The 17,206-nt window shown below is 35.5% G+C and overlaps 1 protein-coding gene across 3 annotated transcripts in view; it reads right to left on the reverse strand.

Annotated features, from left to right (window-relative positions):
* GRAMD1C (GRAM domain containing 1C) overlaps positions 1 to 17,206 on the reverse strand; it is a 100,599-nt gene that overhangs the window by 40,649 nt on the left and 42,744 nt on the right. For all 3 annotated transcript variants that reach the window (XM_036851719.1, XM_036851718.1, XM_036851721.1), the window contains one exon: positions 11,566 to 11,646. In XM_036851719.1, coding sequence (XP_036707614.1) covers positions 11,566 to 11,646 — 81 coding nt within the window. The remainder of the gene's footprint in view (positions 1 to 11,565; positions 11,647 to 17,206) is intronic.

Consider the following 17,206-nt stretch of genomic DNA (forward strand, 5'->3'; position numbering starts at 1 on the left):
ATAGATTCACAGATTTAGAAAACACACTTGTGTTTATCAAAGGGGAAAGATGGTGGGGAGGGATAAATTAACAGTTTGGGATTAACAGATACACACTACTATATATAAAATAGATAATCAACAAGCACCTACTGTATAGCACAGGAAACTCTACTCAATACTCTGTAATGACCTATATGGGAAAAGAATCTGAGAAAGAATAGATATATGTATTTGTATTGATATAACTAAATCAGTTTGCTGTACACCGGAAACTAACACAACATTGTAAATCAACTATACTCCAATATAAAATAAAAATCTTTTTTAAAGTTTTAACAAAATAATGGCTATAGAGAAATAAATGTCTGTTTAAAAAAATTTTTTTAAATAACAAATAACAGCTTTACTAAGCTATAATTCACATACCATAAAATTCACTTTTCTAAAAGCATACAATTCAGTAGTATTTAGCATATCCTGAGTTGTACAACTATCACTACGAATTTTATAATATTTTCATCAACCCAAAAAGGTGGCCAAATTCATTAGCAGTCACTCCTCATTCCTCCCTCCCCCTGGCAACAAATTTATTTTCAACTTCTTTGAATTTGCATATTCTGGACATTTAATAAAAACAGAATCATATAATATGTGTTCATTTGGGACTGGCTTCTTTCACATAGCATAATGTTTCAAGGTTTACCACGTTGTACCATGTATCAGTAATTCACTCCTTTTTATTGCTGAATAATATTCTGTTTTATGAATACACATTTTGTATATTTTTATGTATACTTTCATCTGTTGATGTTTCTATTTTTGGCCACTATGACTAATGCTATGAATATTTGACTGCAAGTTTTTGTGTGAACATATGCTTTCAATTTTCTTGCATACAGCCCTAGAAATGGAATTGCTGGGTCATATGGTAGCTCTATATTCAACATTTTGAGAAATTACCAAACTGTTTTTCAAATTTTTCCAAGTTTTACAATGCCACCAGCAATGCATGAGGGCTCTAGTTTATCCACATCTTCAACATTAGGTAATGTCTGTCTTTTTATTTTAGCCATCCCAGTGGGTGTGAAGTGGTATCTCACTGTGGTTTTGATTTATGTTTCTCTAACAGCTAATGACACTAAGCATCTCTGCGTGTACTTGGTCATTTGTATATGTTCTTTGGAGAAATTACAATTCAAATCCTTTGCCCACTTTTTAATTGGCTATTTGTCTTTTTCTTGTTGAGTTGTAAGAATTCTTTATATGGGCTTCCCTGGTGGCGCAGTGGTTGAGAGTCTGCCTGCCAATGCAGGGGACATGGGTTCGAGCCCTGGTCTGGGAAGATCCCACATGCTGCGGAGCAACTAAGCCCGTGAGCCACAACTACTGAGCCTGCGCGTCTGGAGCTTGTGCTCCGCAACAGGAGAGGCCGCGACAGTGAGAGGCCCGTGCACCGCGATGAAGAGTGGCCCCCGCTCGCCGCAACTGGAGAAAGCCCTTGCACAGAAACGAAGACCCAACACAGCCATAAATAAATAAATAAATAAATAAATTTATAAAAAAAAAAGAATTCTTTATATACTCTTAACTTGCACATATTTCCTCTCCAGATGTATAACTCTGGATGCAAATACCTTATCAGATATATAACTTGCACATATTTTCTCTCCAGATATATAACTCTGGATGCAAATACCTTATCAGATATATAACTTGCACATATTTCCTCTCCAGATATGTAACTCTGGATGCAAATACCTTATCAGATATATAACTTGCAGATATCCTCTCCATGAGTTAGTTGCCTTTTCCCTCTCTTGATGGACTCCTTCAAGCACAAAGTTTTTAATTTTGATGAAACCCAATTTATCTATTTTTTTCCTTTGCCACTTGAGCTTTTGATGTCATATCTAAGAAACCATTGTCTAATCCAAAGGTCATGAGTATTTACGCCTACAGCTTCTTCTGAGAGTTTTATACTTTTAGACCTTGCATTTAGGTCTATGATCCATTGTGAGTTAATTTTTGTATATGGTATGAAATAGGGGTTAAAATTCATTCTTTTGCATGTTGATATCTAGTTATTCCAGCACCATTTGGTGAAAAGACTATTTATTCCCCACTGAATTATTTTGGTAACCTTGTCAAAAATCAATTTATGATTGATAATTAATTTTAAGATTTTATTTCTAGATTCTCAATTCTATGCCATTAATCTATGTCTAGACTTTTGCCAGGTATACTGCCTTGATTACTGCAGATGTGTAGTACACACTGAAATCAAGAACTGTAAGTCCTCCAATGTTATGAACCAAACACAGGGTATACTGCCTTGATTACTGCAGGTTTGCAGTAAACATTGAAATCAAGAAGTGTTAAGTCCTCCAATGTTATGAACCAAATTGTATTCCCCCAAATTCACATGCTGAAGCTCCAATCCCCAATATGACTATACTTGGAGACAGAGATTTTAAGGAGGAAATTAAGATTAAATGAAGTTGCTATGGTCTGAATTGTGTCCCCCCAAAATCCATATGTTGAAACCCCAACTCCCAAAGTATTTGGAGATGGGGCCTTTGGGTTCCAGAACTCTAAGAAAATAAATTTCTGTTGTTTAAGCCATTAAGTCTATGGCATTTTTTTATGGCAGACCTAACAGACTAATTCATCCAACTTTGTTCTTCTTTTTCAAGATTGTTTTTGCTATTCTGGGTACCTTGCATTTCCATATGAGTTTTAGAATCCACTTGTCAATTTCTACAAAAATGCCAGTTGGTATTCTGATACGGATTGCACTGAATCTGCAGATCAATTTGGGGAGTATTGCCATATTAACAATATTAAGTCTTCTAATCCATGAGCATGAGATTCTTTTCATTTACTTAAGTCTCCTTTAATTTCTTTCAACTATGTCTAGTAGCTTTCAGTACATGTCTTATACTTCTGTTAAATTTATTCCCAAGTATTTTATTCTTTTTTGATGCTATTGTAAATGAATTTTTTTTAATTTTTATTTTCAGATTGTTTATTGTGAATGTATAGAAAATGTAAGTAATCTTTGTATTTTGATCATGCATTCTGCAACATTACTGAACTTATTTATTGGTTCTCGCACATTTTTATTGGTTTTCTTAGGATTTTATATACACAAAAACATGTCATCTGTCAATGGAGATAGTTTTATTTCTTCATTTTTTTTTTGAAATGACAGATCTTTCTTAGAGCTTTTATTCAATTCATGTTGTGTATATCTCTATAGTATATAAAATAGATACATGTGTTGAAATATAAACTTACCAAAGAGAACTTATCTCCAGGCAGTTTTTCTGTTTGAAGAACTAAAATAAATAGTTCCTAAAATTATTTTTTTTAATGTTTTAATTTAATTTTATTTTTTTATATAGTAGGTTCTTATTAGTCATCAATTTTATACACATCAGTGTATACATGTCAATGCCAATCGCCCAATTCATCACACCACCACCCCCACACCCCCGTGGCTTTCCCCCTTGGTGTCCATACGTTTGTTCTCTACATCTGTGTCTCAACTTCTGCCCTGCAAACAGCTTCATCTGTACCATTTTTCTAGGTTCCACATACATGCATTAATACGATAATGCAATATTTGTTTTTCTCTTTCTGACTTACTTCACTCTCTATAACAGTCTCTAGATCCATCCACGTCTCAGCAAATGACTCAGTTTCATTCCTTTTTATGGCTGTGTAATATTCCATTGTATGTATGTACAACATCTTCTTTATCCATTCATCTGTCGATGGGCATTTAGGTTGCTTCCATGACCTGGCTATTGTAAATAGTGCTGCAGTGAACATTGGGGTGTATGTGTCTTTTTGAATTATGGTTTTCTCTGGGTATGTGCCCAGTAGTGGGATTGCTGGATCATATGGTAATTCTATTTTTAGTTTTTTAAGGAACCTCCATACTGTTCTCCATAGTGGCTGTATCAATTCACATTCACTCCAACAATGCAAGAGGGTTCCCTTTTCTCCACACCCTCTCCAGCATTTGTTGTTTGTAGATTTTCTGATGATGCCCATTATAACTGGTGTGAGGTGATACATCATTGTAGTTTTGATTTGCATTTCTCTAATAATTAGTGATGTTGAGCAGCTTTTCATGTGCTTCTTGGCCACCTGGATGTCTTCTTTGGAGAAATGTCTATTTCGGTCTTCTGCCCATTTTTGGATTGGGTTGTTTGTTTCTTTAATATTGAGCTGCATGAGCTGTTTACATATTTTGGAGATTAATCCTTTGTTCATTTGTTTGCAAATATTTTCTCCCATTCTGAGGGTTGTCTTTTCATCTTCTTTATGGTTTCCTTTGCTGTGCAAAACTTTGAAGTTTCATTAGGTCCCATTTGTTTATTTTTGGTTTTATTTCCATTACTCTAGGAGGTGGATCAAAAAAGATCTTGCTGTGATTTATGTCAAAGAGTGTTCTTCCTATGTTTTTCTCTAAGAGTTTTATAGTGTCCGGTCTTACATTTAAGTCTCGAATCCATTTTGAGTTTATTTTTCTGTATGGTGTTAGGGAGTGTTCTAATTTCATTCTTTTACATGTAGCTGTCCAGTTTTCCCAGCACCACTTATTGAAGAGACTGTCTTTTCTCCATTGTATAACCTTGCCTCCTTTGTCATAGATTAGTTGACCATAGGTGCGTGGGTTTATCTCTGGGCTTTCTATCTTGTTCCATTGATCTATGTTTCTGTTTTTGTGCCAGTACCATATTGTCTTGATTACTGTACCTTTGTAGTATAGTCTAAAGTCAGGGAGTCTGATTCCTCCAGCTCCGTTTTTTTCCCTCAAGACTGCTTTGGCTATTCAGGGTCTTTTGTGTCTCCGTACAAATTTGAAGATTTTTTGTTCTAGTTCCGTAAAAAATGCCATTAGTAAATTGATAGGGATTGCATTGAATCTGTAGATTGCTTTGGGTAGTATAGTCATTTTCACAATATTGATTCTTCCAATCCAAGAACATGGTATATCTCTCCATCTGTTGGTATCATCTTTCATTTCTTTCATCAGTGTCTTATAGTTTTCTGCATACAGGTCTTTTGTCTCCCTAGGTAGGTTTATTCCTAGGTATTTTATTCTTTTTTTACAATGGTAAATAGGAGTGTTTCCTTAATTTCTCTTTCAGATTTTTCATCATTAGTGTATAGGAATGCAAGAGATTTCTGTGCATTAATTTTGCATCCTGCAACTTTAGCAAATTCATTGATTAGCTGTAGTAGTTTTCTGGTGGCATTTTTACGATTCTCTATGTATAGTATCATGTCATCTGCAAACAGTGACAGTTTTACTTCTTCTTTTTCAATTTGGATTCCTTTTATTTCTTTTTCTTCTCTGACTGCTGTGGCTAGGACTTCCAAAACTATGTAGAATAAGAGTGGTGAGAGTGGACATCCTTGTCTTGTTCCTGATCTTAGAGGAAATGCTTTCAGTTTTTCACCATTGAGAATGATGCTTGCTGTGGGTTTGTCATATATGGCCTTTATTATGTTGAGGTAGGTTCCCTCTATGTCCACTTTCTGGAGAGTTTTTATCATAAATGGGTGTTGAATTTTGTCAAAAGCTTTTTCTGCATCTATTGAGATGATCATATGGTTTTTATTCTTCAATTTGTTAATATGGTGTATCACATTGATTGATTTGCATATATTGAAGAATCCTTGCATCCCTGGGATAAATCCCACTTGATCATGGCGTATGATCCTTTTAATGTGTTGTTGGATTCTGTTTCCTAGTATTTTGTTGAGGATTTTTGCATCTATATTCATCAGTGATATTGGTCTGTAATTTTCTTTTTTTGTAGTGTCTTAGTCTGGTTTTGGTATCAGGGTGATGGTGGCCTCATAGAATGAGTTTGGGAGTGTTCCTTCCTCTGCAATTTTTTGGAAGAGTTTGAGAAGGATGGGTGTTAGCTCTTCTCTACATGTTTGATAGAATTCACCTGTGAAGCCATCTGGTCCTGGACTTTTGTTTGTTGGAAGATTTTTAATCACAGTTTCAATTTCATTACTTGTGATTGGTCTGTTCATATTTTCTATTTCTTCCTGGTTCAGTCTTGGAAGGTTATACCTTTCTAAGAATTTGTCCACTTCTTCCAGGTTTTCCATTTTATTGGCATAGACTTGCTTGTAGTAGTCTCTTAGGATGCTTTGTATTTCTGTGGTGTCTGTTGTAACTTCTCCTTTTTCATTTCTAATTTTATTGATTTGATTCCTCTCCCTCTTTTTCTTGATGAGTCTGGCTAATGGTTTATCAATTCTGTTTATCTTCTCAAAGAACCAGCTTTTAGTTTTATTGATCTTTGTTATTGTTTCTTTGTTTCTATTTCATTTATTTCTGCTCTGATCTTTACGATTTCTTTCCTTCTGCTAACTTTGGGTTTTGTTTGTTCTTCTTTCTCTAGTTCCTTTAGGTGTAACGTTAGATTGTTTACTTGAGATTTTTCTTGTTATTTGAGGTAGGCTTGTATAGCTATAAACTTCCCTCTTAGAACTGCTTTTGCTGCATCCCATAGGTTTTGGATCGTCGTGTTTTCATTGTCATTTGTCTCTAGGCATTTTTTGATTTCCTCTTTGATTTCTTCAGTGATCTCTTGGTTATTTAGTAATGTATTGTTTAGCCTCCATGTGTTTGTGTTTTTTACCTTTTTTTTCCTTTTAATTGATTTCTAATCTCATAGCATTGTGGTCAGAAAAGATGCTTGATATGATTTCAATTTTCTTAAATTTACTGAGGCTTGATTTGTGACCCAAGATGTGATCTGTGCTGGAGAATGTTCCGTGCGCACTTGAGAAGAAAACATAATCTGCTGTTTTTGGATGAAATGTCCTATAAATATCAATTAAATCTATCTGGTCTATTGTGTCATTTAAAGCTTCTGTTTCCTTATTAATTTTCTGTTTGGATGATCTGTCCATTGGTGTAAGTGAGGTGTTAAAGTCCCCCACTATTATTGTGTTACTGTCGATTTCCTCTGTTATAGCTGTTAGCAGTTGCCTTATGTATTAAGGTGCTCCTATGTTGGGTGCATATATATTTATATTTGTTATATCTTCTTCTTGGATTGATCCCTTGATCATTATGTAGTGTCCTTCCTTGTCTCTTGTAACATTCTTTATTTTAAAGTCTATTTTATCTGATATGAGTATTGCTACTCCAACTTTCTTTTGATTTCCCTTTGCATGGAATATCTTTTTCCATCCCCTCACTTTCAGTCTGTATGTGTCCCTAGGTCTGAAGTGGGTCTCTTGTAGACAGTATATAGATGGGTCTTGTTTTTGTATCCATTCAGCAAGCCTGTGTCTTTTGGTTGGAGCATTTAATCCATTCACGTTTAAGGTAATTATCGATACGTATGTTCCTATGACCATTTTCTTAATTGTTTTGGGTTTGTTTTTGTAGGTCCTTTTCTTCTCTTGTGTTTCCCACTTAGAGAAGTTCCTTTAGCATTTATTGTAGAGCTGGTTTGGTGGTGCTGAATTCTCTTAGCTTTTGCTTGTCTGTAAAGCTTTTGATTTCTCCATCGAATCTGAATGAGATCCTTGCCGGGTATAGTAATCTTGGTTACAGGTTCTTCCCTTTCATCACTTTAAGTATATCATGCCACTCCCTTCTGGCTTGTAGAGTTTCTGCTGAGAAATCAGCTGTTAACCTTATGGGAGTTCCCTTGTATGTTATTTGTCATTTTTCCCTTGCTGCTTTCAATAACTTTTCTTTGTCTTTGATTTTTTCCAATTTGATTACTATGTGTCTCGGTGTGTTTCTCCTTGGGTTTATCCTGTATGGGACTCGCTGCGCTTCCTGGACCTGGGTGGCTATTTCCTTTCCCATGTTAGGGAAGTTTTCGACTATAATCTCTTCAAATATTTTCTCTGGTCCTTTCTCTCTCTCTTCTCCTTCTGGGACCCCTATAATGCGAATGTTGTTGCGTTTAATGTTGTCCCAGAGGTCTCTTAGGCTGTCTTCATTTATTTCCATTCTTTTTTCTTTATTCTGTTCCACGACAGTGAATTCCACCATTCTGTCTTCCAGGTCACTTATCCGTCCTTCTGCCTCGGTTATTCTGCTATTGATTCCTTGTAGTGTAGTTTTCATTTCAGTTATTGTATTGTTCATCTCTATTTGTTTGTTCTTTAATTCTTCTAGATCTTTGTTAAACATTTCTTGCATCTTCTCGATCTTTGCCTCCATTCTTTTTCCGAGGTCCTGGATCATCTTCGCTATCATTATTCTGAATTCTTTTTCTGGAAGGTTGCCTACCTCTGCTTCACTTAGTTGTTTTTCTGGGGTTTTATCTTGTTCCTTCATCTGGTACATTGCCCTCTGCCTTTTCATCTTGTCTATATTTCTGTGAATGTGGTTTTTGTTCCACAGGCTGCAGGATTGTAGTTCTTCTTGCTTCTGCTGTCTCTATTTCTTCATTTTTAATGTGGATGTCTTTTACTTCTTTTTCTTGCCTAATTTCCCTGGCTAAAGCCTTCAATACAATGTTGAACAGAAGTGGCAAGAAAGGACATCCTTGCCTTGTTCCTGACCTTAAGGCGGAAGCATTAGTCTCTCACCATTAAATATGTAGGTGTGAATTTTATCAGGCTGATGAAATTTCCTGCTAGCCCTAGCCTGTTTTATTTTTTATCATGAAAGGATGTTGGATTCTGTCAAATATTTTTCCTGTATTGATTGAGATGATCATGTTTTTTGTCCTCTATTCTAATATAGTGTATTGCATTGATCAATTTTCATGTTGAACAACCTTGTATAAATCATGGCATATAATCTTTTTATATGTTGCTGACTTTGGTTTGCTAATATTTTCTTGAGGATTTTTGTGTCTACATTCATAGACACAATGAACATAAATATTGGTCTGTAGTTTTCTTGTGATGTTCTTTGTCTGTTTTTGGTATCAAGGTAATACAGGCTTCAGAGACTGAGTTGGGAAGTGTTCCCTCCTATTTAATTTTTTGGAATACTTTGTGAAAGACTGAAAGATTGGTATTAATTCTACTGTAACATTTGGCAGGATGCACCAATGAAGCCATCTGGACCTGAGCTTTTCTCTGTAAGTAGATTTTTGATTACTAATTCAATCTCTTTCTTTGTTATAGGTCTATTCAGATTTTCTATTTCTGATTGAGTCAGTTTTAATAGTTTGTGACATTCTAGGTATTTGTTCATTTCATTTAGGTTGACTAATTTGTTGGCATACAATTGTTCATAGTATAAACCCTTTATTTTTGTAAGGTCGGTAGTAATGTTACCACTTTCACTTCTGAATGTAATAATTTTAATTTTTTCTTGGTAACCCTAGCTAAAGGTTTGTCAATTTTGTTGATCTTTTCAAATAAAGAACTTCTGGTTCTGTTGATTAACACTATTTTTCTGTTCTTTATTTCATACATTTCTCTTTTTTTAATAAATTTATTTATTTATTTATTATTTTTGGTTGCATTGGGTCTTTGTTGCTGCATGCAGGCTTTCTCTAGTTGCGGTAAGCGGGAGCCACTCTTTTTTGTGGTGTGCAGGCTTCGCTTGTTGCAGAGCACGGGCTCTAAGCACGCAGGCTTCAGTAGTTGTGGCACACAGGCTCAGTAGTTGTGGTTTGCGGGCTCTAGAGCACAGGCTCAATAGTTGTGGGACACGGGCTTAGTTGCTCTGCGGCATATGCGATCTTCCCAAACCAGGGATCGAACCCATGTCCCCTGCATTGGCAGGCAGATTCTTAACCACTGCACCACCAGGGAAGTCCCATATATTTCTCTTCTAATCTTTATTATTTCCTTGCTTCTATTTGCTTTCAGTTTAGTTTCCTCTTTTTTTTCTAATTTCTTAAGGTAGAAAGTTAGTTTATTGATTTGAGATCACTCTTCTTTTTAAATATAGGTGTTTATAGTTATAAATTCTCCTCTTAAGCCCTGCTTTAGCTGTATCTCATAAGTCTTGGTATGTTGTGTTTTTGTTTTCATTTAACTCAAAGTATTTTCTAATTTCCCTTGTGATTTCTTCTTTCACCATTGGCTTTCTAGGCGTGTTATGCTTAATACCCACTTTTTTGTGAATTTCCCAAACTTTCTTCTGTTACTGAATTCTAATTTCATTCCATTGTGATCAGAGAACACATTTTGTATTATTTCAATCCTTTTGAATTTATTAAGGCTTGTTTTATGACCTAGTGTATGGTCTATTCTGAGAATGTTCCATGTACACTTGAGAAGGATGTGTATTCTGTTTTGAGTGGAATGTTCCACAGATGTCTTTTAGTTCTAGTTATATAGTTTTGTTCATCTTCTCTTTCCTTGTTGATCTTCTGTCTAGTTATTCTACACATCATTTAAAGTGGGGTACTGAAATCTCCCAACTATTATTGTTAAATTGCCTATTTTTCTCTTCAGTTCTGCCAGTTTTTGTTCCATGTATTCTATTTATTTATGTTTATGTGGTGATTTATTTCTGTTCCATATATTTTAGAGTTCTCTTATTAGGTTCATATAAGTCTATAATTATTATGAATTCCAGATGGATTGACCCTTTTATTATTATAAAATATTCTTCCTTGTCTCTACTAATTTTTGTCTTTAAGCTTATCTTGTCTGATTACTATAGTCACTTCGGCTCTCTTTTGGATATTGTTTGCATAGTATATCTTTTTCTATCCTTACTTTCCATCTGTTTCTGTCTTTAAATCTAATGTGTCTATATATGGAATCTAAAAAAAAAAAAGAAAATGGTTCTGAAGAACCTAGGGGCAGGACAGGAATAAAGATGCAGATGTAGAGAATAGACTTGAGGACACAGGGAGGGAGAAGGGTAAGCTGGGATGAAGTGAGAGAGTGGCATGGACATATATACACAACCAAATGTAAAATAGATAGCTAGTGGGAAGCAGCCACATAGCACAGGGAGATCAGCTCGGTGCTTTGTGACCACCTAGAGAGGTGGGATGGGGAGGGTGGGAGGGAGACGCAAGAGGGAGGAGATATGGGGATATATGTGTATGTATAGCTGATTCACTTTGTTATAAAGCAGAAACTAACACACCATTGTAAAGCAATTATACTCCAATAAAGATGTTAAAAAAAATAAAAAATAAATAAATTAATGTGTCTCTTATAGATAGCATATAGTTGGATCACGTTTATCTCTGCCTTCTGCTTGAGGAGTTTAATCCACTTATGTTTAACGATTTAATGTAATGTCTTCTATCTTATTAGGTCTTTTTTGTCCCTCTATTCCTCCATTACTGCCTTCTATGTGTTAAATAGATATTTCTAGTGTGTCATTTTCATTCCCTTTATGTTTCTTTTACCATATTTTGGATGGTAAGTTATTATTAAGTTATTTTCTTGGTGGTTACTCTGGGGATTACAATTAACATCTTAACTTGTAACTATGGATTATGTTTTGCTTCACGTTTCTTCTTGGATTTGAATAGTCTAGTCAAAATTAACCACAGAAAAATAAAAAAGAGCTTTCAACTCACAAACACTGTTTAGGTACACACTGGGAGGTTGCTATTATAACAAGCACCAGCCTCTGGTATGAACACTTACCTTGTCTAACAGTACGTTCTGCCACAACCTAAAGATACTGAGGTAACTTCTATCCCTGGCAGCAAAAGATGTGAAGAAAAACTGCAAAGACAAATAATAGGACAATTTTAATGTCATGGAAAAAAAAGGGAAAGTATCTGTCATGACAGTCTGCTGTGACTTGATATGGTCAAAGCAAACTAGTAGGTCACCATTGCCTACTTTATATACTAATTTTTGTTAAATTTTTCATTATAATAGAAAAAAACCACGTAACTGGTGCATGAACAAGGTGTCTTTTAAAATTGTACCTTACAGCAAAATAATTTTATCAATATTTACTAGGGAAAGGAGCTTGAACTGGGTAGCTATTTACATTCATTGTAGTTTAATTATTAAAATCAATCTAAATAAACTTATGAAAAAAATTAAAATTTTATTTATTCTGAACTTTGCAGAGAGATATGATTTGGTGGCTGTTTGAGCCAAATATACACAAAGAATAAGAGAAAAATGCAAGTGGACTTCAGAGATAGATTTATTTTAAGGATCCTAATTTAAAATTATATCATCTTTCATAGTCTTCTAAAAAAATCCAGAAATACCTAATCTCAATTAATTATAGATATAAAACACCCATGTTTACACTAAACTTTGCTTTCAATGTTGTATAAGAAAAATAGCATACTTCAATCTATAATTCCATGTTTGCTTTTAGCCCCATCTCCTCCTCTGCATGTAAATGATTTTGCAAAGTCGTATCTTATAATAGGCTTTTATGAGAAAATATGACAAGTGGCAGCACTAAGTACAGTCTCTCAGTGTATCGTCTCTTCTGATCCCCTAGTTAGTGACTTTGCATGATTGATTGGCTATTTTTAGGAATGAGAAAGCTCAGTTCCATTTTTGATTTATTAAATAAAATGCCAAACAAAATAGTATTTGAGGTGTTTATATTTTTCATAGAAAGATTTTAAAGTAGTATTTTACCAGTTAATAAACTGAAACCTAGTTTATATAATATTCTTCAAAAAGCAAAACTTTTTATAATGGGGATATATCTAGGAGCTCTTCCAAACACAATTACACATATAATATTGTGACCTAATGATCACTACTTACTACCCTTTATCTCCTTTTCTTAGACCAAATTTTAATAATCTTACAACCTTGTATGTAGATATATAGATAAGAAAAATCTCCTAGTCCATCTCTTTTTCACCATGGTGTTATGCTTACTATTCCCACTTTTTAAACTAAATACTTTGTTATCAACTTTATCCACTCTTATATACCAAAACCACATTCTCAACTCCTTAACACTCCCATCTTTCTGGGCATCTTATTTTATTCCTTGTTAGATATCCAACTTCAAAAATTTACTAATATATCTTGCTTCGATAATAACCTTAGACAGTTCCCTGGTGGCCTAGTGGTTAGGATTCCAGGCTTTCACTGCCATGGCCTGGGTTCAGTCCCTGGTTGGGGAACTGAGATCCCGTAAGTTGTGCAGCGCGGCCAAATAATAAATAATAATTATTATAATAATAACCTTAATTTATGAGGAGTTCTGGATAATGATATCTCTAAGCTGCTGGGGCATAGAACGTATGCTAGAAACGAAAACAACTAAAAGAAACATGATTAACCTTCCCTTAACCATATAGTACATGGAGGGATAAATACTTAGTAGTGTAGATTTTTTTTCTCCATGATGATGGTAAAAGATCACTGAATCAATACAGTGAGGTAGTTAGGACCAGTGTCTCTGCAATTAAACTACCTGGGTTCATATCCTGGCTCTACCACTCAGTTCTATGACTTTGAGTCACTTTTATTTTCTTTAATTTCCTCATCTACAAAATGAGGATAATTTCAGTAGCAAATTTTTGTGAGAACTAAATGAGAAAATACATGTAAAAAAAACTTAGCACAATATTTAGAACAAGTATGTTCGGCAAATGCTAGCTGTTGTTATCATTATTAAAATTTAAATGCTTGACTCTGAAATTCCATTACCTATGTGAGAAAGCCACAAATGAGCTTAAGAAAGCATGGTCAGACTGTTCACCACAGCTCTGTTTGTAATAAAACAACGGAAGTGAACGATTAAGGAAACCATGGTAAATCCATTCTATGAAATATTATACAGCACTTTAATAAGCAGAGATAGGCCAATCTATATGTGCTAACCTGTGACTCCAAGAAATAATGTTAAGTTCTTTTTTAAGAAAGGAGAACTGACGAACAACACATATAAGATAGCATTTACTTTAAAAACAAAGCAAAACTATATGTTTATATGTATGTGTATATACATGTAAATACAAAGGAAGAAGGTCTGAAAGGCCTGAAAAGATATATACAAAACTGATAACAGTGTTTGCCTCTGAAAAAGCAATGGGATTGGGTAGTACAGGCATGGAAGGAAGATGTTAGTTTTAGAACTGTTTGATGATTTTCTTAAACAATGCAATGTGTGTGTGTATACATATATCGACAAAAATTCAATAACAATCAAGCTAAGAAAAAAAAGAGAGAATTTTATTCAAGCCAAACTGAGGATTATAACCCAGGAGACAGTCTTTCAGATATCTCTGAGGACTGTCCCACTAGTCAAGAGTTAGAGACACAGTTAGACAAAGAATTATGTATCATATTAACAGGTTAACATTATACATAAAGTTCATCAGAGATGTTCGGTCAGGTGTGCACATACAAAGCAAGCCTTTAGGTTCACTGCAACCCCCTGTATGGAACAGGAAAAGAAATATTAATCTTAAGATTACAATGCTGGCATCTGAAAAATGGGACCATTCTCCTACTCTGAGGAAGTCTGGTTAACGTGTAATGTAGATGAACATTGCACACTGGGAAAGACTCGTCCCAAACGGGGGCATGTTGGGGTGCGTTATGTGTGTTTCAATTCTGACTTAGTTTGATTGTCCTGCCATAGAGAAATTTATGATTTTTTTCCTCATCACATACATTTATTGTAAAATTAAGAATAAGCTTATTTTAGGTCTTGTTCCCTTCCTAAACAGTTTGGCCCTAAAGCTGTTTAGCGGAACAGAGGAAAGCAAGGCATCCACGCTAGAGGTAAGGGTAGGGGCAGAGGAGCTGCAATAGCCCAAAGCAGGGTGTCAGCACCAGAGAAGAATGAGGAGGTTGTCCACGTAGAAGGGCTGCCCTGTGTGGAGTACCAGAGCCCAAGCAGGGTGAGGAGAGCTTTTTCAGGATGAGAGCCCTAATGTGGTGGTGGGATGGGCAGCAACCTGACTCTATGTGTCAGAAACCAAGTGTAGGGGAGGGGCAGCAGAGGAGATGAAGATGCATTACATACAGGTCCACTGATCAAAGTAAATATATTACGGATAATGGGAGCCTGGTTTCTCTCAGTCAGGGAAGGGAGTTACAAATACAAAAGGGAAGGGATTTCCTTGGCGGTCCAGTGGTTGAGACTCCGCACTCTCAATGCAGGGGGCATGGGTTCCATCCCGGTCAGGGAACTAAGATCCCACATGCCACATGGTGCAGCCAAAAAAAATGAAGGGGAAAAGTAAAAATAACTCTGTGTTGTTGGACTGGAAGTAGAGGTATTCGTGTGAATTGGTGGTTTGTCATTCATAGATAGATAGATAGATAAACGTAGATGTATAAGTGGGAATATATATGTGTGTATTATGTATATAGGTGTGTAATTTATATATATATTGTATATCCCCTTGTTCTGCCCAATTAGAGGGCTCAAACAGTGATACCCTATAGCAGTGAACAAACTGGCTTCTAAATATCAGTCTCCCCTAAAAGAAAACAGGACTCCTTGGAGAAATGGCTGATTCCAGGACTGAGGCAGAGAAAACCTGTAACATCTTGTGCTAAAAAGCAAGAAAGTGGGCTTCCCTGGTGGCACAGTGGTTGAGAATCTGCCTGCCAATGCAGGGGACACGGGTTCGAGCCCTGGTCTGGGAAGATCCCACATGCCGCGGAGCAGCTGGGCCCGTGAGCCACAACTACTGAGCCTGCACGTCTGGAGCCTGTGCTCCGCAGCAAGAGAGGCCGTGATAGTGAGAGGCCCACGCACCGCGATGAAGAGTGGCCCCCGCTTGCCGCAACTAGAGAAAGTCCTCGCACAGAAACGAAGACCCAACACAGCCAAAAAAATTAATTAATTAATTAATTAATTTAAAAAAAAAAAAAAAAGCAAGAAAGTGTTCAAATAATGCTGAGAATAGTCAAAAGAACACTGGAGCCAGCTTGAGGGGGCTCCCACTGGCCAAATTTGGGACAATTTGAGCATCAAAATAAATAATGATAGCAATGGATTATAATTCATTGAAAAAAATAAGAAGCTATGAGGTCATATTGATATAAGTAAATAAATGAATAAATTTTATGAGGCATAGTATATTTACATAGTTTCAAAGTAGTTGACCACAAAACATTATTATGAAGGAAAATAGACTAACTTTACAGTAAAGTCTGGCAGACACCACCTTATTCAAGTGATCAAAGTGAATATCACCAGTAATGGTAGAAATTAAATCATGTACCACTTGATAGGACACAATGGAAAGAAGAGAGCATCACTTCTGTGTTATTTCTGTCAAAACTGTATAACTTAAACTTGATCATAAGAAAATATCAGACAAACACAATTGAGGGATATCCTACAAAACAACTGACCTATAATCTTTAGAAGCATCAAGGGCATAAAAGTCAAGGCAAGACTAAGGGACTAGTCCAGAATAAGGAAATTAAAGAGCATGACAGCTAAATGTAATAGGTATTTCTGAACTGGGCCTATTTGCTATAAAGGATTTTATTGGGATAATTGAGGAAACCAAAGAGGGTTTGAGAATTGAGCAGTGATAATGATCAATGTTAATTTCTTGAATTTGATGGTCATGTTGTGGTTATGTAGGAGAATGTCTTTGTTAGAAATACATGCTATATTTTCTTTAAACACATATTAGGTTCATTTCCATCTGCCACCTTTTTGGGGGATGAAAAACTCCCTAGCTGAAATATGTTTGCTAATAAATGTAACTTGAGATTTTTCTTTGAAATTAAACTGTAAAAATGTTAAACAAAAAAAAAAAGAAATACATGATAAACTATCTGGGATCATGTCTGGAGTGGTAAGTCTTCAGAGTGACAACTTATTCTCAAATAGTTCAGAGGGGAAAAGTTCTTTGTACTGTACCTGGCAGTGTTCTGTAGGGATGAGACTGTTTAAAAAGAAAACTGAAAGTGCATGTGAAAGAAACTTTACAAGATTAAAAAGTATCATCATAATGATTCAATCTCATGATTGTGTTTCTCTCCCCTCTCCCCCGCTCTCTTTCCTCTTTTCTCTTTCATCTTCTTCCTTCCTTCCTCCTTTCCTTCCTTTCTTCCTTCTTTCCTTCCTTCTTCTTCTTCATTCCCTTCCATACTTTCCTTTTTTCCTTCCTTCCTTCCTTATTTCTTTTTCTTTCTCAGCATTATGCTTCTAATGTCACATACAGAGCCCGTATCAATTTTCCAGGTGGGTAGAAAAAGATTCTTCATACCAAGAAATGATGGATATTGTAGGTGGATAATAAAAATGATGGCAGTTAAAGAAAATCACCATTCTAAAAAAGATTGTAGTGATTATGTGTTTACTTGTATGCTACCA

The sequence above is a fragment of the Balaenoptera musculus genome, chromosome 4, assembly GCF_009873245.2.
Source record: "Balaenoptera musculus isolate JJ_BM4_2016_0621 chromosome 4, mBalMus1.pri.v3, whole genome shotgun sequence".
In the NCBI taxonomy this organism is placed as follows: Eukaryota; Metazoa; Chordata; class Mammalia; order Artiodactyla; family Balaenopteridae; genus Balaenoptera; species Balaenoptera musculus.